General features: G+C 47.5%; 1 protein-coding gene across 6 annotated transcripts in view; it reads right to left on the bottom strand.

Annotated features, from left to right (window-relative positions):
- Positions 1-24,530, bottom strand: part of CACNA1D (calcium voltage-gated channel subunit alpha1 D) — a 325,060-nt gene that overhangs the window by 93,593 nt on the left and 206,937 nt on the right. For all 6 annotated transcript variants that reach the window (XM_045832502.1, XM_045832505.1, XM_045832503.1 and 3 more), the window contains exon 9: positions 10,706-10,875. In XM_045832502.1, the coding sequence (XP_045688458.1) occupies positions 10,706-10,875 (170 nt within the window). The remainder of the gene's footprint in view (positions 1-10,705; positions 10,876-24,530) is intronic.

The raw sequence follows: 24,530 nt of genomic DNA, 5'->3' as shown, positions 1-24,530 counted from the left end.
AAGACCATCTGCATGCAGAGAAGTTCTAAGTCCTTTTCCCTCACATGTTCCAGGGAATTTTTGAGCTTTGTTGAGGAAGTTCTTATTTTTTAAAAAACACATAAATTTAAAAACCATTTTCAGTGAATCTGGGTGAACCCAGGCATGAGGACAAGCCTGACGCCTGTAGTGCGATACTGGCTTGTAGTGCCATTTACCTGCTGGAAATCTGGGGAACCTCAGGCCCCCTGCTTCGTGATCTGTTCCATGCACTGGGCTCTCTGGGGAGAGCTCCAGGATCGACACTTGAGCTTCAAGTGCCGGGGTGCTGAGGATGGGCCCTGAGTGCTGCTGTCAGTCAGGAAATGAGGCCAGATAGCAGCCCAGTGTACCCTGGACCACAGATGACAGATGCCAGGGCCTTTCCCAGCAGCCCAGGTCACATTATTTCCCTAACACTTTACGCTGGGCCTGATGCCATCATAGGCAAGGCCACACAACATAAACCAGGGAAATGCATGTTCTCGGGCCACCACAACGAGCATTTCCACCAATGCCTGAATAGTCCTCTCTCCACTCACAGTCTAAAGGACAACACACCTCTCAACCAAATTGGCCTGGCTTGTGAATTCAGAGGGAAATCAACATATACACACACATGCAACACAATCGATGAGTCTGTGTATAGGTCCAAGTAGGCAGCCCCAAAATTGTGTTCACTGTGAATAATCACAGCAAAATCTCAGAACAACTTCCTTCAGTGTTGGAGGCTACTGAGGCCAAGACTCCAGAAGAATGTCAGAGAAGCTTGGTCTTTGTCACTGGTGTTATGGGGACCAGCCCCTTTTCCTCCTGCACTTAGTTACTTAACCTAGAAATCAGGTGTCGGGTGACACCATCTCTGAGACCCATGACCCCTGGTCTCCTACAACTGAGTAAAGAGGAAACACCCACAGGCTGTCTGGTTTTCTTCCCAGCACCAGGGGGGTTTCCCCTGGTATTCCCCCAGCTCAGCAAGGAGAGCAGGGAATGAGGACTGTGAGGCCCCTCTAACACCTCAGGAGGGTCACCAGAAGTCACCTCCCAGAAGAGCAGCCTAGGAACTGGAGAAGCACAAGAAGGAGCGGCCCCCCGAGACTCCCGAGCCAGCCAAACTGGGCCCACAGATGTCCTGGGCCTCCAGGAACTTCACTCCTCCACTGGCCCCACAGAACAGGCTTGTGCGCACACTGAGGATTTCTTTCAACATCTCCCTCCATGCCCCTGCAGCCTACAGCTCCTCACTGTTTCCGTTCAAAGGCAGGGTGTAGAGTGAGGCTGGACAATTGAGCAGGGGCAGTCATGGACACTTTCCTCGAAGAGAGGGGATCTGAAGCCAAGATCTTGTGTTTTTATCTTATTTTCATGACAAGCACAAGCAGTGCCACGACAACCCCTGAAGGAATTTGCCTGTGCTCACTAGTGGTGACATGCTTAGCTGTCGCAGGGTAACAGATTCTTGTTGCTCCAAAGAATCCAGACTCTTCTTGGAGAATGTGGGTCAAGGCCAGGCCAAGGTTTCTGTGTCTAAAGCAAGAATCATGCCCTGACAATAACTATTCCTACATGGCCAGTGACACGGGGAGCACAGCATTCACACAACAGCCTCTGCCTCCCTTGTCACCAGCAATGTCAGGGCCTGCCTTGGGGTCCCAGAGTATCTCAGTCAATAAGAGACTTCCCCTACTCAAAATACAGAAAGTTTCCTGGAAATACTAAACTGTTTCCTCTCCCTAGAGATTTCTCAGAAAGCCAAGAGGGAAGCCTCAAGAATCCTTGAAAAGTCATAAGGCCCAAGCCATGGCTGAGGAGGGCAGGTACCTAGAAGCCCAAAGAAGGGTCCCTTTTCTTCTGGGGACAGAAACCACTCATCTCCTCCTTACGACCTACCCAGAGCTACAGTCCTAAGTGGTCTCTGAAAACGTGTTTTCTTTCATCCATGGCAGAATTTCCTGCTTAGCTGAAGCCCATTTTTCCTGCAGAGGCCTCCAGGAGCTGCAGAGAACCCAGCCTTTTCTTCGAAAACACTGAAGCTGAACAAATCAGCCCCATCTCTGCCCCCAACTCACTGTCCACAGTCAGGCAAGCTCCTGCTCCTAGTCCTCTTCTTCCCGGCACCACGACATGCTTTTGGAGTAATGGGGGCTTTTATCTGGCAGTCTCTCTGCCCCTTTGCCCTTTCAGGCCTTCTGATGAGAGCAGGGATCTAATACAACCTTCAGTCAGGCCACTCATGTCTCATTCAAGTCCAATGCCCAAAGCCTCTGGACTTAGTCTTCCCACAGGTGGCAGAGGTCACTCCTGAGAAAATATTGCAACATGTCCCCTCTTCTATTTTAGCAGCTTGCTTTGTGTCCCTGCAGAGCCGTCTAAGACAGACTCTTCCTGCAGAGTTGTCTTGGTCGGGGTAACTAGGCAAATGGGGAGGTGTGCAGAGGCAAAGCTTGATGTAGCTGCAGGACCATGCTGGTGACCTGGTGGGCCGGGCAGGGTGCCGGTTGTTCGCGTAACTGCCCTGCCTGGGGATGGTCCTCACACTAACCTCAGGGTTTCCGAGGAGGGGCTATGTTTAGCATTATTTTAGAGCATAGCTGGTAACTTGACTCTTTCTCCCCTGGGCCCTTTCCTCATTCCTACTTTGAACAGCAAGTATCCAAAAATCTTTGCATCCTAGAAGTATACTTTTAACTTCATTTGTGAAACAGCCTGTAGTAGGCTGCGCATGATCCTGGGCAAACCTGCCGGAGAGTGAAAGGCCAAGAGGCCATTTGAAAAATGTACCCTGGGGGGGAAAAAAAATCAATGAAATAACATCATTGGACTTTCATCCAAACTGAGACATTTTAGATGAAATGATGAAGAAGCATCATTTGGGGAAAAGTGTTTAAAAAGTCTGTCTTCCAGTCTAAGAATATTCATGCTGAATTAAATAAATTTTCTGAGTTGGTTCAGCTGCCTCTTAAAAAGGTACAGTTCACAGAGAAAGGAACTTGCAATGCTGTCTTGCAAAGATACACATTTTGGGGAAAGACAAGAAAAAAAACAACACAACCAAGTTTCAAAGAAATCAGGCAATTAAAACATAGGCATCTTACAGACACAGCACACAGGGACATGCACGTCACACCATGCCTATGTGCGAGCACAGGCAGCAGAGGTCCCAGGAGAAGAGTCTCCTGGAGACAAGGTTCAAGCTCAGCAATTTACCGTGATCTTTAGCCCTGCGTTGGCGAAAGCAGCAGAACTTCCTTTTCTTCTTATCCTCTTTTAGCAAGTCGGCCAATGTGACCCCTTCAGGTTGAACACAAGCGATTTCATTATGATTCAGTAGAGGGCAGCAAGAGCAACGAAAACAAGGCCCCTGAGGACCCGAGAGGTGCAAACATCCTTGGGCTGTGATACGCAAAACCTGAAACTGTCCTACGAGGAAACCTACAGTTCAGGATCTGGCCAGTGCATCGAAAGTACCCGTTTTATAGCTACTCAACAAAATGCCTGTCTTTAAGAATCTGTCCTAAATAAACAACCAACGGCAGTAAATAACTAAGCCACTAACAATAAACAATCAACCTAGTCTAAGCAAAGGTTTCCAGTGTTTGCCCTCCCCTCTAAGAAGGGTAGGAAGGGTGTTAGGGAGAGGGCACTTCAGAGGGAGTCAGGAGTCCTGGGTGCTGACTGCTGTTCTCGCCCAGCCAGTGCTGCTATCCAGAACAGGGCATGGGGATGTTCGCAAGGTGGGCACTGGGCTTGGGCACACCAGGTCTAATCCCAGCCCTGTACTCACTGGCTGGATGACCACGGGCAGGTTACCCAACTTTGTTAAACCTTAGTTTCATCACTCTTGAGATGTTAACAGTAGCTGGACCTACACGTCATAAAGGGTTGTTTTAAGAGGAAACTAGTGAATACGGTAATACAAGAGTTGTGTTCAGCTTTGGCAAGGCATGGTCAGCCACCATGACTATAGCTCCCCTATGGCCGCTAGGTCGCCAGAGAAATGACTCCAGGGTCTCCAGCACCTTCCAGCCCTGAGATGCGGTGGTCGTTCCACGCCGGCTAGTGCTTGTTGTAGAGGCCACACGCTCCAGAGACGGGGACTGCAAAGGCGGTGGGGGCAGCAGAAAGAATGCCAAGTGGGCTGGGGCCTGCGGAGGACGCCACGTGCACACACCGTCAGTGGGGATGAAACCTGCCATCACTGGGCGTAGCACCCCTATTTCTAAATGGCATGCCCTTTGACCCAGCAAAACCCTTTCTGGTAATCTCCCACAAATACGTGAACATGAGGGTGCAGACACAGGCGCATGCATTTGTGGGGATTAATAATGGCTAATGTGAACACTGTGCCAGAAGCTGGGTTCAAATCCCAGCTTTGCCTTAATGGTCATGGGATCCTGGGAAGCTACTTAACATCTTTTGTGCTCCAGGTTCCTCATCTGTTAAGTCCTTGTCTCACAGAGCTGCATGAGGAATAATGGATTCATGTACCCACAGCCCTAAAAGTGTCTGACGCAGGGCAAGCACTTCATAAATGTGAGATGTTATTCTTTGTTCTTTCATTCAGCAAATAGTACTTGAGATAAACACTGTACTAGATGTTGGCCACACAATGAAGAGCAGGAAGAGACCCTGGTCCTGCCCCGAGGCACATGCAGTCTCACCGTACAGAAGATGTCAGTCAGCCAATCACAGCAACAAGGACAAACCCGCAACTCTGACAACTGCTGCAAAGTGGAGGCCCATGTGCTATATCCAGTCCACTGCTACAGCCTTCATATTAGCAAATTATTGAAAATAGTCTAGGTGCTATTTTAAAAATACGGAAAGATGTCTGCAGCACACAGTTTGGTGAAAAACTCAAGGTGCAGAACCTTCTGTGCTGGGCGATCTCCCAGTGAGGACCCGTGAGCGAGCTGTCTGCACCAAGTCCTGTGTTCCTACACGCACAGATGAGGTTGGGGAAAACAGGCCCCAAACTGCCAGGTCTGGTTCTCTCTCAGAAGAGGAACGAGAGAATGTTATTTCTTTGATATTATATGAATTCTTTGCAGAGGGTAAATATTATTTTTGTAATTAAAATAAATTAAAAGCAAACAAAACAGCCCTGACTTGGGACTCCACAAACCTGGCAGGAGTGCCTCCTTGTCCCCATCTCCTGGGCCGGGCAACCACCCTCAAGTTCGTCTCCCTTCAGCTCTTAGGAAACCTACCCAGGACCAGCAACTGCTCCCAGTAGCACTAGGGGAGCAGCAGCCCTCCCCCACTCGGCCTCCCCAGTCACGGTGCTTCCAGCAGCCTCTCCTCAGAGCACAGCGGTCTTGGCCGTGTGTTTGCCACATGCAGCTCCAACGGCAGCCCTTTGCTCTACGGATTTTAGTTGAATACGTGCCACTTGGAACATGTACCCTGAGGTAGTTTAACTGTGATGAAAGCAGTTTTAGAAATCAAATTTTGAAGACAGAACCCTTTTAAATAGGACCAGAAAATGTCCATGCCTTGTGCTTTCAAACAGCTATTCCATCACTATTTTCAGCCCACCCTCAAATCAGACATCGCAGTAAAAGTGGTCCAGGTGGCAGGTGCGGAAGGGAGGCGACGGCTGTGGCAGCCTTGCACACCAAGACCTGGGGGGTGGGGGCAGGGTCGCAGTGGGAGGCACGCAGGGACCGTGCTCAAGGGCCCGCCCTGGGGCTGATGAAGAGAACACAGGCTCTCCTGTGGCCAGAGGTGGGGTGTCAAGCATTCCCTCCCTCTCTTTGGGCATCCATTCCCCCCTGCAGGGATTATTGATCATTTCTAGTTCCCACAGTGAAACTGCCCTGCTTTTTTGGCCAGAACTTTAGAATGAGCTCCCTTTAAAAGCATTTCATTATTTTTAATGCTATTTTTTAAGACTAATCACTGACAATGAGAAGAGTTTAAAATAGAACTTGAGGCTTTCAGATTCTAATGGCCCTAGAAAAACCCCATTGTTAACGCAGAAACAGCTGCATACGTCTAAAAAATCACTTTGAGATTTGGCAGAGTTTCTTAAGAAACTTGAAGCTCAGCAAAAAGTTAAATAAATTATCCTTGAAAATTTCCCAAATGCTCAGGAACTCACTTCTAAGAGGATTTTGTCCATTCAATTAACTGTGTAATACCAGCTTTCTAACAACAAATTTAAGGAAGTGACACTTTAAGTGGTCCGTGAACGCACAAAGTGAGAGCTGCCAGTCATGGCAGCCAGCAGACAGCCCAGGAGCGACCTGCCTGATGCTCCTTTGTCCTCGTTCAGGTGAGAGCCTGGAACAGTGTGCTCTCCAGTGGGAAGGCAGTCAGGAGTTCCCAACCTCGGCTTTACACTGGAAGCTCCAGGAAGTTGTAAATAAAGCCACGTCCAAGTCCCACCACAGACCGACTCCTCGGCGTAGATGTGGGATGTGGCACCAGGACACATTTGAGCTGCACAGGTGGTGGGCACGTCCAGACAGAGTTGGGTGCCACAGAGCAGAAAATGACGTTTAGTAGATCAGAGAGAGAAGATCATGTGAGCACATCTCCAAGCACTTGATATGACATCTGTTCTCTGACAGAAGTATCAACCAACTACAAATGGACTTCAAGAGCCAGAAAACTGTGTTTCCATATCTCAAAAATGACCAGGTCAACAGGTTTGTTTTCCACCAGGACTTGGGAACCTTATAGTTTCTAAACAGGAAAGTATAGGGCATAGTCCTATAACAGGTCCTCGCCCTGAGGTTGGGTAGAGGTCTAGTGGAATCTGCAAAAATAATTCTGCTTAGGTCAAGATTTCCTGGCATCTCTGATGGCTGGAGCAGCAGCTAGTACTCCTACAGCTGTGGTGGCTCCTGCCAGTCATCAGACATGTAATCCTCATGACAGCCCTACAGGCAAACAGCTTTATCCCCTTCTTGCAGACAAGGAAACGGGCTCAGAGACACTGGAAAATGTACTATCACTCAAGTCCAAAAGCTCAACAGCAGCCAACTCCAGGGAGGAGGCGGCAGAATGACCTCCAGCCCAGTACCCCTCCTGTGGGCTCATGACAGGGGTTATTAGTAACGTTAGTAACAGCCTCCTCCCCTCCCCTTTGCTCCTCTCAGCTGAGGCTCAGCCCTCAAGAAGGCTTCTTCTCACACTGTCATTAACTCCTCAATGTCTGGCACGAAGCTGCCCTAATCCCAAGCAGGACCCAGCTGAAAACGGCGGTCCGTGGAGTCAGTGTCCTAAAAAGGGCGGACAAAATCAGGAGCCCGAAGCAGAGTCCCAACCCCTTCCCCAGAGATAATGCAGAAGCCGGGCTGGGTATGAGGTGTGTGGGCGTGGATCTGACACACCCAGGGGACATGCTGGCACCAGCCATGCCCACATGTCACTGCCTGCTAACAGGTGACAGAGACTAGGCCTGGGTGTGCAGATAGTAAGTCAACCTGTTTGTTGGTGAGGAGGACCTCATGGGCCTTGTTGAGCACTCTCCCCTGTGGTTTCTGTCTGGACAAGAAGAAAATGGTCAGCAGCCACAGGAGGTTGCCAGGACGCCCACAGCGCTGCTTCTCCAGAAGACCTGGGTCACTGGACCTCATCGGGAGGTCACCATGGCTCTCTTAAGTCATTACATCCCAACATGGTTCCCACAGCCTAGGATCTATGCCTTTATTTTCAACCCTAATCATCAGGGCTCTGAGGCTCTGATGACTCAGGAAAAACTGTGAGCCTCACTCCACAGGAGACCACAGTACTTGGCAAATGAGCGTGACAAAGAACAAGGGCGCTCCACAGAAGTGTGTGCTGTAATGGATCAAACTCCAATTTGGTTACACAGGTATAGTCACACATCTCTGTGCGTAGCGGAAGCCACAGTGCTGACGTTTCAGAGATACAGTGCAGCTTTACGGGATTTGGAGCCTTGGTTACAAAGTGAACTCTGAGCATCTGCAGCTTTCAAAGGGGATTTCTTTCCTTGATTATATTACTAAGTAATGTGCTGAAGGGTTTTAAACATTTGTAACCTTCCTCACCTTGTCCATGCCTGTCCTCAGCTTAAGCTGTCCCCACCTCCTGCAGCACAGGGTGGCTCATCCCTCAGAGCTCAGCAAGGTTACCATCTCTTCGATGGAGCCTTCCCTGCATTCCCACCAGCCTGCATCCCTGTACCCCCTGGGCTTCCACAGAAGACTGCTGGCCCTTGATGACAGTGCCAGCTGGTCCACTGTCTTACACTAAGGCACCACTTCTCCTTCTTTCCTCCATGGAAACGTCTCCAAAGGCAGAGGCCCTGATTTTGTCATCACATGGTCGGGTTCTTTAAGAACAGCAGTGGGACACAGGAAACACTGGGCTAAGACATGAGAGTGGACCCTCAGGACTACCAGCAGGCAATGCCTCAACCCCACGAAAAACTCTGCTCCTCAAATCACAGGCTGTAAACAACGGTTGCATCACCACTGAGGGGTAACAGGAACCCAGATGGATCCCTGTCTATTTCTGGAGGCGGGGCAATAGAGGTCCTCTTGCAGATCTGAAAGACATCAGACTGCAAGAGGACCTTGCTCAGCTCCCTACAGGACACTCCTACACCAGCAGAGAAAGGTGCTCTGCTCAGGAAAAGGGCAGCACCTTCACTGATTTACACACAGTACGCTAGGTGCTGGGCTAGGAGAAGGGCGAAAAGCATCTATAGGTCAGCATCTACACTGAGGTTTGGAATGAAAAGGAAAAGCATGACAGGCATTCCCCAGGCTTCACACAAGTGGCTTGTTGATGGCCACATGGCAGGTGCCAAGGCTGTGGGGATTCAGATTGGCTCCAACACCTGGGAGAGCTGTGCCAAAGACATGTAGATGCTCTTCTTACACCTGATCACCTAGAACAGTGGCTCCAACCTTTCTGGAACCAGACACCTGTTTTGCTCGCTCTCCTGCTGCTCACCTCTTGCTGTGTGGCCCGTTCCTAACAGGCTGTGGACCGATGCCAGTCTGTGGCCCAAGGGGTGAGAACCTCTGACCTAGAAGACACCACTGAGCTTGAAACTCAAACACCCACTTATAAACTCTAATCTCAAATTCAACAAGCACAGCACTATAAATCCTTGTCCAGTTTCCCAGTCTTTAAGTGGTGACCCCAGGGCTCTTCCTTTAGGAGCAGAGGGTAAGACCTGGGAACAAACAAGGACAGGGAGGAGAAGAGAGCACCTGCATCCCACTAGCTCCCCCATTGGCTCACAGGACTCAGTCAACTGGATACATCCATGATAGCAGGAAACCCTCACTCCCCATGGAATCACAGCCTCAGGGTGCCTCAAGAATCCCCTCCAGCATGGGCCTCAGCCCCCACACTCCCCTGCCCACAGAAGCAGCACAGATCAGCTTCACCCGCCCTGCTTCGTGTCTCCCTGCCCTGCACATCCTCTGTGCTCCAGCCAACCCAACAGCTCATCACCTCCTCCAAGCCTTGCATCTGCCTACTCAATGTCCTCACGCCATTGCTGCGGCTCAGAATGTTTCTCCTGACACTGAGCTGTGACATATCTTAGATCCATCCTCCTTCAAGGCCCAGATCCAATGCCTTCACAGCTCTCTCCTAGAGCCCTTCCTCCTCTCAGCCCCCAGCTCATGCCTACCTCCCTTACGACCCATGTCTCTGTCTCCTCGGGCTGCATCTGTGTGTGTGCAGGCTTGCCCTTCCCCAGAGGGAGCAAACACAGCCTCTCCATCTCAGGAGTCCTCCGGATCAGCCCCCAGCCTTGCTGGATGAAGAAATGACTGTGTGAGTTCTGAGGGGCTCCATTCAAGGGGGCTCCCTCAGCCCCCTTCCACAAAGTAGTGCCTGACTTGGTTTCCCAGGCCTCTCAATAAACATGCGCCTCCAAAATATATTGTCAGTGTTTACTATCCACTATTGTAGACCTGAAACAAATCACACACATCGTAGTCAAATCCACTGCTAAATGTCTATACCCATCCTTACCCGAGGCACAGATGGCCCCAGGAAGAGTAAGAGCACGTCTGTGAAAAAAGCATATGGCAAAACAGACATCTTGGCTGATGCTGACAATGATTTCCAGTGGTTGACTGAGCACTGGGCCTTCCTAGTGCAGAAGTACCCCGGGGTGCCTCATGTCACTGTGGGGTACCAGGTGGGTGGGCTCCAAAGAAGCCACACTGACTCGCATGTCTCCCAGTGCTACTCAGAGCTGGCTTCTTCCCAACCTCTGGTGGGCTAAGCATTTGGCTCCCCATGGCTGGCACAGGTGGGAACCACTTCAGGTAGCAGGAGGGTAGAGAGGGCCCCTGCTCTTCAAGTTCTAATAACACTGCTCAGTCTGAAGGGAGGGAACGCCATCCTGGGCCCCTGTGATGCAAGGTATGTGTCTTATGCCATCCTGTCCTGCTCAAAAGGGACGGGGCTTACTGAATTCCTGCGGTGATCAGTGAGTCTGGCTGACCCTCTTCCACCTTAAAACCACATGACTAGATACAACTCTAAAACCCAAACCTTAGGCAGAAATTCAGAGGCAGGTAAATGGATGTGTTGTCTCTGAGGTACAGACAGAACGAACTGGGTGGCTGAAAGGAGGGCGTGGTCTCACAGGCTGGGTCAGAGGGGGGAACACCTGCCGCTAGGCAGACGCCGGCCTCTCACACATGTTGTCTGGTCAAGAGCAGGAAGAAAGGGTGCTACATACTATTTCGTTTGCTTTCCTCTCCTCCTTCCTCCTCGTTCTCAGGATCAATATCTTCTGCTTGGGTAATCCAATCCAAGTAGCCCTTTAGATCCTCTTCGAGCTGCTGCTTCTCCCGGAGCTTCTGGAAATCTCCCCGGGCTTTTGCCTTCTCCCTTTCCTTTGAGAATTCTCTGAATAAGGCAAAGAGAACAGGCATGTGTCAGGACACCCTCGGGGACCCACACCACAAGCCATCTGCCCTACAGCACAACAGTCTTGTGGCAGGACACACAGCACTAAGTACAGCCACACGAGCACAGCAACAGCGGCCACACACGTGGACAGACAAGGCAGTGTCTTCCCAAGCAAGACTGTGGGCGTCAGAGCTGCAGAGACCACACCAACACACATGCACCCTCTCTTAGAAAATGAACCCCCTTCAGGATTTCAGTGATCCCAAGGAGCCAAAGCCAAAAACATCATGTGCTGTCACAGCAGGCCTGTTGACATCCCGTTCCCACGCACCGACCAAAAGCCTGGACTCAGAGATGTCCCCCCTCCCAGATTCGCTCAGATAGTGGACATCACACTTCAAAGAGAAAGGACCCAGGAGGGCCAAGCTGTGGTCAAAGAGAACACCCAGAGCAGTGTTTCTGCGACACTTCCTGAAACTCAACATTCCTAATGGGGGCTGGCCCCTTTGTCTAAACCAAAACTGCTGAGAGGCAGAGCAGTCCAGGCTCCCCTCCCCACCACCTGCAGGTTCAGGGCAGAGCAGTGGACAAGGTCGGGGCAGGCCGACCTCACAGCCTGGTTCCTCCATCCCAGACAGGAAATGGACCACTGGTGAAACACAACTGTTTTTCTTAACCCTTGCTTCTTGCCACAGTCTTTCTCCTGAAAGTCCTCCCTGTAGGAGGTGAAGAGGCAGTACAATTTGTTGCCCATTCATAGAAACACCTGCCCTGGAAAGGCTTTGGCAGGCATGTACATGTTCCCAACTGGTCGTGTTTACTCTGCCTTTCATGTCTCCACTCTGATCCCTATGCACATATACGAAATCCCACATTTGCTCAGCAAGTCTGAGAGTCAGGTGGATGATCACCCAATATTCATGTACAAGGAACCATCTGCCTTTGCAACCGTGAATTGTTACAGGAGCCAAGTTAGCAAATTGCAGATTTAGTGAGTATGATGAAAAAGCTGCTAAGAAAGCAGATGAGATTCCCGGAAGTGCAGCTCCTGCACACAGACCCCTGGATTCCAACAGAGGTAACATCTGTCTGTCTTCTGCCTTCCTCCCAATCCAAAGCCAGCACATCTCCCTTTCAGGGATCTCATTAACCTAACCCAACTAAGAAAGGCTTGCTTACATAAAGCCAATCCCTATTCTCTTTCTCCCTTCCCCTCAACTCTGGGCAGTCCAAGGGCTGAACAGATACATGAACATCCGGTCAAGCTGATTCTTCAGATAAGGAACTGGAATCCTGGCCAAGGTTTCACCCTCTGTCCACAAAGGACAACACTCACTGCTCCTAAGTCACCCACTCTTCTGATGCTCTAGGACCTGTCCTTGGCTCTGTTAGGGCTGCTCCACCCACATCTTAACTCTCAGGGAAGTTAGGAGGGCCAGGGTTGTGGTGCAACCTCAGCTAGGCTTGCAGAGGAGCCCACTCCAGACATTTGCATGGTGAGTCGAAGCTGGTGAGGAAGCTGAGATGTTTTCTACACTCCCAGCCAGGGGCCTTTCCTTCTGGGGAAGAATACCTTATGTCTCAAAAAAGAAGGTATGTGAACCATACGCTGAGAATAATTTGAGCTTTCTAGGCCTGCCAGGCTTCCTGAGATACAGGATATGCACAACTCAGTCCTGGGCAGATTCATCCAATTAATCTGAACTTTGAAAAAGCCACAACCAATCCAGAAGCACATCCCTGAATAAGAGAAGGCCTCAAGTGTCACATGTCACTATGAAAATGCATTATGTGATCTGTTTTCTCAAACACTCTGTAAAGAATAAGTATTCTATTGCTTACCAAAAGCATCCAAGTACAAATCTCTGTGCATGATTTGATTCTGAACCTAGAGTACTAAATGTACGTGATTACATACAAACACGGTATTGTTTTGGTTACATATCTAATTGGAGTTCTTGAAAAAAATTACCAAGATAGTAAAGGAGTTACCCTGAAACTTAATGGCTTTATAAACAAGGGTTTGCTTTAATATCATAGTTTATGAAGTTTTTTTCCACTAGAAATGCAGAAACCCCTCTCTAACCAGCTACACTACTATCACACATTCTTGGTTGTTGGGACACAGTAAAGCACGCCTAGATGAATCCTCCTGTGACTCAAATTTCTGAGAATAAAGAAGACTGGCAGGTCCTGGCTTGTGGCCCCTTTATTTTAAATAACAAATTACTATGAAAGCTCATATAACAAAACTGTTCATGTAAACCTCCCCACCCCCCGAAAACACTTTAGACAGTTCTGAAGGGCCTAATCCCTAGCAGACACGTAACATTCACTGATTTGGATAGAACTAAGATGAACTAGTCATAAATACCCCCCTATCAGATATGAGACAGGGTGGAGGAGACGGTGCGGGGACATAAGATCTTTGTGATGAACCCGGTTGCCCACTTGGGCCTCCTAGACCACACTGGGCTCCATTTCAGAAGGCCTGGACTCTAGTGCCAGCTCTACCACTTTCCTTTTCTGAGCTTCAATTTCCTTATCTGCAAAATAGACACAATACCTGTTCTATTGTTTCACAAGGATTAAATAAAACATTCAAGAAGGTTGCAAATTGCAAAACACTGTAGAAATGTGAAGTTCAAGTGTATAATATTTAGTTGTGGAATCTGGGCATAAAAAAAAGAGGCAATTGGAGGAGATTTCTCAAATGCCAAAGGGGAAAAAATTGCACACTGCTCTGAATGGCTGCTAAGCCATATGATCACAGCAGAATTAGAAGCACAAAAGGACACACATCCTAGGGCTCAGAGGGCCGTGGATGAGCCAACAGGTGCCCGACCAGTCCCATACCTCAATCACTCAGTCGGAAATACTTCATTCCTATCACAACATACTTTTCATTCCAGAAAATCTCACCCAATTCCACGGAATTTTGTATGAACCTCAGTGGATAATGAAAAGAAACAGTTTTCTCTTTTGTGCAAGAATTCATCATTTTAGAAGCCTGTTACTAAGGGATAAAATAACCATCACTATTACAAAAGTTGGTTTAACAAAGCTACTGGTAGAAACCATCAGACTTTTACAAGTGACTAGAAATCTGACAACTCACATGTGCTAGAAGCTAACTTGTTCCAGATCAGAATTCTGTTTATGGTGCATCCAATCAAATGAAGAAAGATATAAGGAGGAGATGGACAAAAAAGTGTGCAGCATGCTACCTTAGCAGGTGCAAAAAGAGGCAATAAGGTAACATGCATATGTTACTGCAGGATGCATCTGAAGAATAAAGCAGAAATAAGGGAAGGGGACAAATGGAGTAGAGGGGATCATGTAGGAGTTTTTATAGTTTGACTTTTGGCTTTGCTCCTCTCTTGGCTTCTGGTTTCCACTGCAGACCTGACTTCATCCCGCCATTGTCCTGTGCAGAATGCTCCATGGCTCCTCACTGATGTCCTTAAGGATCAAGGTCAAATGCCTCAGGCTGGCACCTAGGACCTTCCAGCCTTTTCCCACTGGCTATTCCAGCTTTATTTCCCCTTCTTATAAATTTTGGCTACATTCTTCTCAATTTCTCAACCCTGAGTCTTGGTCCATAGAACTCCATCCACCTGAGCAGCCTTCTCCCGTCTTTGAATTTGCACTCACCTTCCAAGGCCTAGCTTTCTGTGACTACCCCATGTGAAGAGTTCTGCCCTGCTGTGAATCACCAGTGCACTGTGATCATTGAACACCAAGACTCGGGTATGTATGTGTGCATACCCTATCCCAGTGGGCCTCTACAATGTGGCATCTATAGCAGAGCCCAGCCCGATGTCCTACTCCCAGCCTTGTGAGAGCATGTCCACTGTGAGGGGAGAGCTGCTATCACCCTCACTGTACAGGCATTGAGGAAACTGAGGTTCTGGGAGGTTGGTCACACAAGCCCATCTAGCTCCTGAGTGAACCCTCCTAAGGACCTCAGCATGAGCACACAGGAGGCAGAAGAAGAGGGCAGTGAATGAAAGGATAAGTTTCTTTATTTTTAAAAAAATATATAATCTTTACTATATTTTTTCCATTACTATTTAGTCCCTTTTTACCCCCTCTCACTCCGCAGCAATCACCATCCTGTTGTCCACGTCCATGAGTCCTTTTTCTTCTTTGCTCAGTTCCTCTACCCCCTAACCTGGCCTCCCACTAGCTCTCCTCTGTTCTCCATCTATGAGTCTGTCTCTGTTCTGCTTGTTAGTTCAGTATGTTTGTTAGATTCCACATATGAGTGAAATCATATGGTATTTGTCTTTCTCTGACTGCCTTATTTCACTTAGCACAATATTCTCCAGGTCCATCCATACTGTTGCAAAGGGTAAAATTCTCTTCTTTTTTTATGGCTGAGTAGAATTCCATTTTGCAAATGTCCCATAGTTGTTTTATCCACTCATCTACTGATGGACACTTGGGCTGCTTCCATATTTTGGCAATTGTACATAATGCTGTAATGAACATAGGGGTGCATATGATCTTTTGATTAGTGTTTTGGGTTCCCTTCAGATATATTCCCAGCAGTGGGGTTGCTGGGTCAAAGGCAGATCCATTTTTAATTTTTTTATGTATTTCCATACTGCTTTCCACAGTGGCTTCCAGCTGTCTTCCAAAGGCTATTCCAGCTTTATTTCCCCTTCTTATAAATGTACACTTTGTATTTTGGCTACAGTCTGCATTCCCACCAACAGCACAAGAGTTCCCCTTTCTCCACATCCTTGCCAGCACTTGCTGTTTGTTGACTTATTTGATGATAACCATTCTGACAGGTATGAGATGGTATCTCATTGTGGGTTTTTTGCATTTCTCTGATGATTAGTGATATTGAGCATCTTTTCATATGTCTGTTGGCCATCTGTATGTCCTCTTTGGGGGAGTATCTGTTCAGATCCTTTGCTCATTTTTTAATTGGGTTGTTTGGGTTTTTGGTGTTGAATTTTGTGAGTACTTTATAAATTTTGGATATTAACTCCTTATCAGATGTATCAGCAAATATGTTCTCCACCACACACAAGAATATATTCAAAATGGATCAAAGACTTAAATGTTAGACCCAAGCCCATAAAAATCCTAGAAGAAAACATAGGTGGCAAAATCTTGGACATTGCCCAGAGAAATTTTTTATTGAATATACCTCCCCAGGCAAGGGAAATAAAAGAAAGAAAAAATAAACAAATGGAACTTCAGCAAACTAAAAAGTTTTTGCACAACAAAGGAAACTGTCAACAAAATAAAAAGGAATGTTTCAAAAACAGCTTATAGTCAGTCCAGGAAGGGCCTTAAATCCCAAACTAAGATACTAGAGTTGCTTCCCTGTAGGAAATGAGGAACCAAGGGAAGTTTGGTAGAGAGAATCCTTATGAGCTTTGTTTTACAAGAGTTATGTGTGAAGACGAGATCAAAATAAGGAGAAAGTGCTGGTGCAGAGACCCGCAGGCAGGCAGTCATCAATGGGTGAGATCGGGTAGATTCAACCTCATTAAAAACGCAAGTTGAAAGTAACATGAATCTGATAAAATTCCTATCTTTCTTTATTTTTTAATATTTTATTTATTTATTTTTAGAGAGAGGGGAAGGAAAGGAGAAAGAGAGAGACAGAAACATCAACGTGTGGTTGCTTTTCGCACACCCCTTGTTGGGGGCCCGACCTGGCTTGAAACCCAGGCATGTGCCCCACCTGGGAATCAAACCCTCGATCCTCTGGTTCGAAAGCCAGTGCTCAATCCACTGAGCCACACCAGCCAGGGCAAATTCCTATCTTTCTTACACTGTAATTTGGAAAAGCACCCATGAGGCCTGCCACTGCTGACTCCCAGCTATCCCCTCTCTCCAGTCACTTTGACCTCCACCCCTTTTGTGCCGGTGCCTGTAATCTGGCGCACCCTGTGTCATCATCCCAGGTAACATGGACCTTCCCACAGGGCTGTGTGATGCACCCCGCCCCCCAATCTGCCAACCCTCCACGTCAACATTCCTTGCCTCCATGTTCAGTAAAGAAAGGCAGGTGGTCAGGGAGCAGAGCAGGAGCAAACAGAAGATTAGATGGAGAAGAGGCACCACTGCAGAGCTCCGTTCCTGGTTTTCATCTCTAGAAGGCTGTCATGGAAGAGAGGAAGCAGACCCCCTGGTGCCCAGGGAGGAGGTGGGAGTTTAAGATTCGTTTCAATACAATAGAAGGAAGAAATTTCGAATAGTCTAAGTCCACAAAAGATGAAATGGGTGGCCTTGGGAAGTAGCAGTTCCCCTGGAGCAGTGCAGACAGGGACGTTTGATGAAAAAGTACTAATGCTTCCACAGGGAAACCAGAGCACAGGATGTTGTAAAGACCTGTTGTCTGCCTCCCCAGGCCTGCCCTACACCCACGTCCCACTCGGGCCAGCACTTAGCAACACACCGCCCTGTGCTCTGTTCAACTGTTGCTATAACTTGAGTCTCTCTGGCATCCTCTATGGTTCAAAGGAACAGCAGGACCCCTGATTGTTGAGAACTGGACCCTTCTTCATTTTTGGCTCCTCTCCCTGGGAAGCAGCCTGGTACCCTCTCTGAGACTCACTGGCATCAACACCAGGAAGCCAAAGGGCTGAGAGAGTTCTCAAGAAAAGGCCAGGAGGGGTTCTGACTGTGGAGCATGCATGGTGCAGCCATACCATGAGACCCATCCAGGCCCTTTAGATGGGAGAGATTAATAGAAGAGAACCAGCAGCAGGCTCTGAGATGCACCCACCTGAGCCCACCACCATCTTAAGCAGGCCTTCACCTGTGACTGCACCAGCACTAGGTCCCACCCATCACCCTGTGGCAGCCTCAAGAGGATCTGGGCTTGTGCTCCTAGGGTACTGACTTGGTTTCCTGCAGTAGAGCCCATCCAGGCCATGACTCTTCTCACAGATAATAACAGAAATAAACTTCTTAGGGATTTTATCTGGAGTCTTCAAAATGTCTTTATAGTTACTGTTCCACTGGCCCCTCAATGTGGGATAAACAGGATGATGATTTTCACTCCCATCTCACAAAGGCCAAAACTGAGGTTTGACAAGGTACAGTACCAGCCCCACACATGTGCTCTGTACACAGCACACTGGGTCTCCTAACTGAATGCTCCTTCCACAGGACACCCAATTCCTCTGTGTCCTGGCTCAGGAGATGCATAGAGTGAATGTCTACTGGTCAGAATCAGCAAGAGAGGGGCAGGACAGAATGTACTACATATCCCCACATTCTGTTTCCTTCCAGAGCCCCAACTCAGGCTTAGAGAACACCACTCCAGGAAAAACTCCGTGTGCCTGGAGCCAGCCAGCCTTCCTCCTGGGAGCCTGATCCACCCCTAGGGGCTGGGCACATGCCCCACACACTGCAGAGAAGTCCCCCATCCCTGACACTGCCCAGGATTTACAGGCCCTGACATCCTGCGCTGGGGGAGCCCCGGCTCCGTCCACACTGCAGGAGAGAGAGCCCTTAGCCTGAAGCCACTGCATTCAAACGGCAGGCAGTGCAGGTCAAACGAGAGGCCACCACGAATGCAGGATGGCACACAGTTTGCTCTGAAATTTGTTGTTTCTCAAATGCCCCACAAAATAAATGGGCCATTGAAAATCATGTTGATTTAGAGGTAGGGTTTTTTTCCCCTTGAGTTATAATGCTATTTGTTTTAACCAGACCCACACAAATAAAATTTAGACAAATTAAATGCCTTGAAATTTGTGCAAAGACAAAACACACATACAAAAAAGCATGAAAACCTACAGTGGGCAAGGCTCACTAGCACTGAGACTTCTAGTAAAACAGAACTCAGAAATTCACCCCCAAAACATAACAACAAAAAAGCAGCATTTATAAAAAGGCAAAAAGTAGGGGAAATTGAAGAGTAACACACTTATTTTTATCAGTAGAGGTCACTCTTCCTAAGACCTAAATTATGTCCTCTACACAGACAAAAAGGAAATAAAACAGAATGAAAAAGTAGTTTGGTTCAAAAAATGTTTTTATATTTAAATCTAATTTTTTGGAAAGCATGTTAAGTTTAGTTTCTGTTCAACATACTAAGTATTTTTTTAAAAAAATCAATGATGTGTGCTGTCTCATAATAAAAATAATTTAAATTAGTAGCACTGGTTCAGATCCAAGTTCATCAAAATCATTGGCTTTGTTCCAGTTTTCCCTCAATCAACCACAAAAAGCCAAGGTTAGCCAGAGTATGTTCTTGCTCTCTCTGTGTGAGACAAACAGCCCAGAACAGGGAGAGTGGGCCTTGGCAATCAGCACTCCACCAGTAAGATCCACTCCTCTGCAGAGAAGTTCCAGGGAGGAGAAAGCTAGCCTGTGACAGTATTCTCCAATGGCAAGTTAGGCACTGGCCACAGGAACGCAGGGGACTCGCTGGCTGGCAAAGGGACAACAGAAAATAAAGGACCCTGATTACACAGTAAGTATGTTGAGAAACATATTTAACAATCATATTTCTAATCACCAAACCATATTATGGCTTTTCTTTGGGAATTCATTACAGAAATACACCCCATGGTGCATACTTACACAAAGATTTGGTGCCTCCTAATTTTTCTTTTGCCAAAGGTTTGGGTGTATTGAGATTTTCTCAAAGCAATCCTCCCATTTTTATGCTCATCCTCAGCTGCTTTTATTGACATACAAGTCCGTGAAGATGCTTTAAATATGAAACAATTTCCATCTTTTGGGAAGATGAACCATTTTCAAAATAGGTGTTTCCTAGATTTTAATGACTATGTTGAATTATCCGCTATGAATGGCAGATGAGCAGGCTGGAGACATGTGGTGCTTACCCTGTGCTAGAGAACAGGAATAGGGACAGGGTGACCAAATGCACCATGTGTCTGGTCTTCTTTGATCTTCCCTGGTCCTTTCAGACCACTTGCTCCCTGCACTCTGTACCCTGGCCATCCTAAGTTTGCTCATTCTCCCCAAGGTATAGAGCTCTCTTTTAGCTCCAGGCCACTGTGTGTGCTGTTCCCTAAACCTCAACTGCTCCTCCAGATACCACCCACTTGGCTGGGTCAGCCATAAGGATATCTCTCTGATGTCCTTAGAGTCTCCTAGATAAGAGTCTCACTTGTGTAGAATTTATTGTTTTTTTTTACTATTCTTTCTTACACACTAGACTGTAAACTCTGAGAAGGAGGGGCTGTGCCTGTTTTATCTTTGTATATTGGTTCCTTATCACAAACCCTGGCCATTAGAAGTTGCTCAATAAGAACAGGCTGAGTAAATTGAATAAATAGCATCACAGGCTTATGATCATGTCAAAGGCAGGGGCTGTGGGCTCTGTGTTGGATGTATTGGATCACAAATGCCCATGTAGCTTTCTATCACCTAAAACTATACCCATCATTGTCATTACAAAACAAAAATGAAGACAGTCAGGGTCCTATACAAGTCTAAAAAAGTCATGAGTGGAAATAAACAATCTCAGGCTTCTTAGACTGAAAGACACCTTTCCTTTCATCATATCTCCTTGTCTGAGGACAGAGGAGGAGCTCCATTTTGAAGACTGGGTTTCCATGGCTACCAAGGCTTTCCAATGCTTCTATCTGAAAATTTTTTCCCAGTGATAAGAATCCGTGCAGGTTGCATGCTAAAAGTTACAGACTTCTTGTTTCATTTTGTTTTTTAAAAACCACAGCTATTCTTCAAAAACATGGGCTCTCTTACCTGACATCACTTTGTAAGAATAACCCATCACTCAGTCAAATGAGGCAAACCAACATCACACTTTTTTTCATGACAGGCTTCAAATACTGCTATTTAAGAAGTCACCTGAGAAACACGATTCACTAGACTTTTATCAGATTCCAGTTTCTAAAGAAAAATAAGGAAAATGAAGTCTGACTAGGGAGGGTGGCAGAACCATTCAAGTTAAACCTATTGGAAGGTACCAGCAACCCCAGGGCATGGTGCAGCAACATTCTGCTCCATGAAGGGCCTGGTTAGTTAAACAGCTGAACCTGCCCATGCAATGCCTGCCAGCAGGATTTGACTACAGAGGAGCAACATTGGCCCAGGGAAAGAGCTGGAACTGAGCCCACCCACTGGTCAGGTCAAAGGCAAACCACCTCATGACAGACCTTGAGAGGAGATGGAGCCCCTCTCTCCCAGCAGGAGTTCCTCCTTGAAGGACTGGAAGGGAAGTCCTCCTTGAAGGGTGGGTGGGAAGTACCCTCACTGATTTATCAGGTTTAGTTGAGGGCAAGGGAACAAGCATCCTACTATAGGGGAGACTCAGGGATGCAGAGAGATCCACCTCCAGGAACGGGGTCCAAAAGGACCCCTTGAGCTAGAGTGGGACTTGTTCACATGCGGTTTTAAGAGGAAAAAGAGACCAATTTCTTGAAGCTTCTATTCCATGATTCCACTTTGCTTTGGGTAATTAATTCTGGGAAAAGAAAGAAAACTGCCAAAGCATAAAGAACAGAACAGCTCAGGATGTATCAGCATATTCCCAGTCTGGTAGATGGGATCCCACAGGGGGTTCCCCCTCACCAGGCACAGAAAGAAATTCCAGCTGATGAAACAAGCAGCTTGGGCTCTGGAGACAAGCAGATCTAGATTTAATCCCTACTTTACTAGGAATTCCTTACTTACTAGCTGTGTGATTTTGAGAAAAAGATAAGCCTCTCTGAGCTTTGCTTCCTCATCCGTAAAACTGAGGCAAAGCCATTTATCAAAGCAGTAGAAAAGGGTGAATAAAATAAACTGTATAAAGGACTCATCCTGTGTCTGGCCTATCTTGGCTGCTATATTAAAAATTATAAGCAATTAAAAAATCCTCTCATACAATCCATATCCCAGAGTTGACAATCAAATCCACAGATCACGCCTCATCTGACTATCTTCTGCCATCAACTCCTTCATTTCCATGTCCACCCCTGCACCCCAGCCCATCACCTCACACCCACCTCACAGCCACAGCCCCTGCCCCAGAGCTCTCCTCACCCCATTCTACACTGCAAGGCACCAGCCTCACCTTCTGGGCCCAGCTTTCATCACCACCTTGTTTGCAAACACCTCAGCAGCTTCCATACATTAAGGAATCCTGGCTCCCTCACTGGGCATCCATGCTCCATCTCACAGCTCACCGGCCACCACAGTGTACCCTGGCAGCCTCACTGGCCAACTCACTGGTTCCTGATGCATGCAAGACACCTGCTTTCCTCACCACTTGCCAGGATCTGGAATGTGCCCTCCTTTCTTTCCATCCTTACAAATGCCCATCCTCAATGCTTGACCTGAGTCCGCCTTCCTCAGGAGAGCCCTCTTTGCCCTGCCAACTCTCCACTCCACTCCTTGGACACACTGCTACTGGGTACACAGTATTAAAGAGTACTCTCCTGAGAGCTACAAAGGGCGGGAATATGACGCCTCTGGGAGGTGGTGGGTCATGGCCCATTGAATTAGAATCCTTCAGATACAGCAAAAGTCTTTCTGACTCAGAAGTTGAAAAGCCCCAAATGCTGGGAGGCTCCAAAGGTGCCAGCAGATAACTTAAACCAAGATTTATTTTAAAGCAGAATTTCAAGGGAATGATCTCTTATCCTTAAATCCAAACCAAACTCTTATGACAATCAGACTTAGAGAAATTAGGTTAGTGCTTCAAGTGCCACTCCAGGTCCTGGAGGGAGGTGGGGCCCTGAAGAGAAGAGTTGGTGAGTATTCAGACTGCAAATAAAAAGGCTTTTCACATTCACAGGAACCTCTTTGTAGGAGACTGCAAGCTGGCCAACGTTAAGCACATCACACATTCAGAAAGGTCCCTTCAGTTCACAAAGTCCCTTCCCATCCACTTCCCTCCTACATTCTGAGGACAGCTCTGTGAGAAAAATTACACAGCAAATGGGCTATCCACCTTGAGGGCTGAGAAAAACTTGACCCAGAGAAGAGAATTATTGTACATTTATGAAAGTCATGATTCTAGGAAGCATGGAACCAGGAAGAGAGCCAGAATACTGACCTCTCAACTTCAACTCTTCCCACTACAACATGTGGAAATCAATAACCACAGCAACTAGTAACACCCTTGGCCAAAGAATCCAATGCACACCCAGGTAGCACTCAGAGATGCCAACCATAGCACTGCCACACCCCCAGCTGGACTATCCATGCTGTCTCAGTAGAGTCTCTGTACAGACTGAAGCCTCTGACACACACTTCCAGCTGGGTAAGCCCGGACCACAGGGGCTGGACAACATCACCCCAGACCAACAGAGCCAGGGTCTATGCTAGCTGAGGCCCCTCCCTCACCAGAAGACCTCCCACCACCAAGCCTCCGCTCCCTCCGCTGATGACTTCAGCAAATGCCTGCCCATAATGCAAGGCACATGACCAATGGCCAATCCCCCATCACCCAGTGCACCATCATCCCCACCTTCCTGTGAACCTCTTTGTCACTGACTCGGCCTCCCCTCACTCATCAGCCCTTCCTTGTGCCCTCTGGAATTGCTGCTCCTGTACCCTCAACGTCTTCAAAGGGACCCCCATTCTCCTCGCTTTGATGGAAACCTGGGTCACCCTCAAGCTTCCTGCTTTGCTTCCCTCAAAGTACTTCAAACTCCAGGAGTAGTTGATAGCCTCCTTGTTTTTCTGTTCCTCTTCACATCTATCTAGATCAAAACCCCCTCACCTCCTCACCTTGCTCTAAAGAAAACCCATTCCTTTGAGGGTAGTGGCTTGGACTACGTGACCTTCTCCCCTTCATCTGTTTTGTCTTCTCCTGAACTGAAGACTTAGGCTCCTGGCTCCCAGCCTTTCTTTCCATCCCCAGTTCTACTGTCATTCTGGCAGACTCCAGAAGCCAACCCCTGGCTTTTCAAGTCCCTGACATGTTAATCTCCAATGACCTTCTCCTTCATGCTACTTCAGCCACCCAATCCCACTGCTGGATCCCAAATTTTACTCCCCAAATCATAAATTCAAACTTTCTGCTGGCTACTACCTCCTTTCATTCCAGCTGACTATAAATATCTTTAAGCTCTTTGGAATGTCCAGTCCATTGACCCCTGTGTTTTCTCTCAATCTTCTCTGCCTCTTCTTCCCTTTCAATGTATCTGCAATTTCATGATCCATTAGTGATTTGTTCAGTGGTTCTTGCCGAGAACCTAAACACTTTTCCTTCTTTTTACTGTACACAGATAGCAAAACTCTCTCTAAATGAGCTCAAATGCTCCTTTTCTCCATACCTGGGTAAGCGCAGTCAAGCACAGCTCCAGAAAGTTGTACAATGGGGCAGAATAACATCAATATAGATTCATTATCACCAGCTTCAAATAGAACCTCAATGTTACCTATCGTCTACCTTGGTTCTCTGGTCCACTCATTCCCTAACTCCCCATAAGGACTATTCTGAGCCTCCCCCATGTTCTTCAGACATATGACTCTGCCACTTACCCACTCACCCTCAGCAGTTAACCTTGTCTCCTACCTCAGGAAAACTAGGAATCTGGCAGGAACGCTCCCAGCTTCCCACTACCAGACTGAACTTGTACCTGCCCTGTTTTCCTCCTTCCTTTTCTTAATAGAGTTTTCCAACCCATGAACAACATACATCCTTCAACTTCTTTGAGGCCTTAAATATTTTTCAACTAAGTTTTATATAG

This window comes from Phyllostomus hastatus, unplaced genomic scaffold (genome assembly GCF_019186645.2).
Source record: "Phyllostomus hastatus isolate PE091 unplaced genomic scaffold, TTU_PhHast_1.1 phas_contig_16, whole genome shotgun sequence".
Taxonomy (NCBI): Eukaryota; Metazoa; Chordata; class Mammalia; order Chiroptera; family Phyllostomidae; genus Phyllostomus; species Phyllostomus hastatus.
Note: the sequence above shows the minus strand (reverse complement) of the source record. Positions and strands in the feature narration are given on the sequence as shown.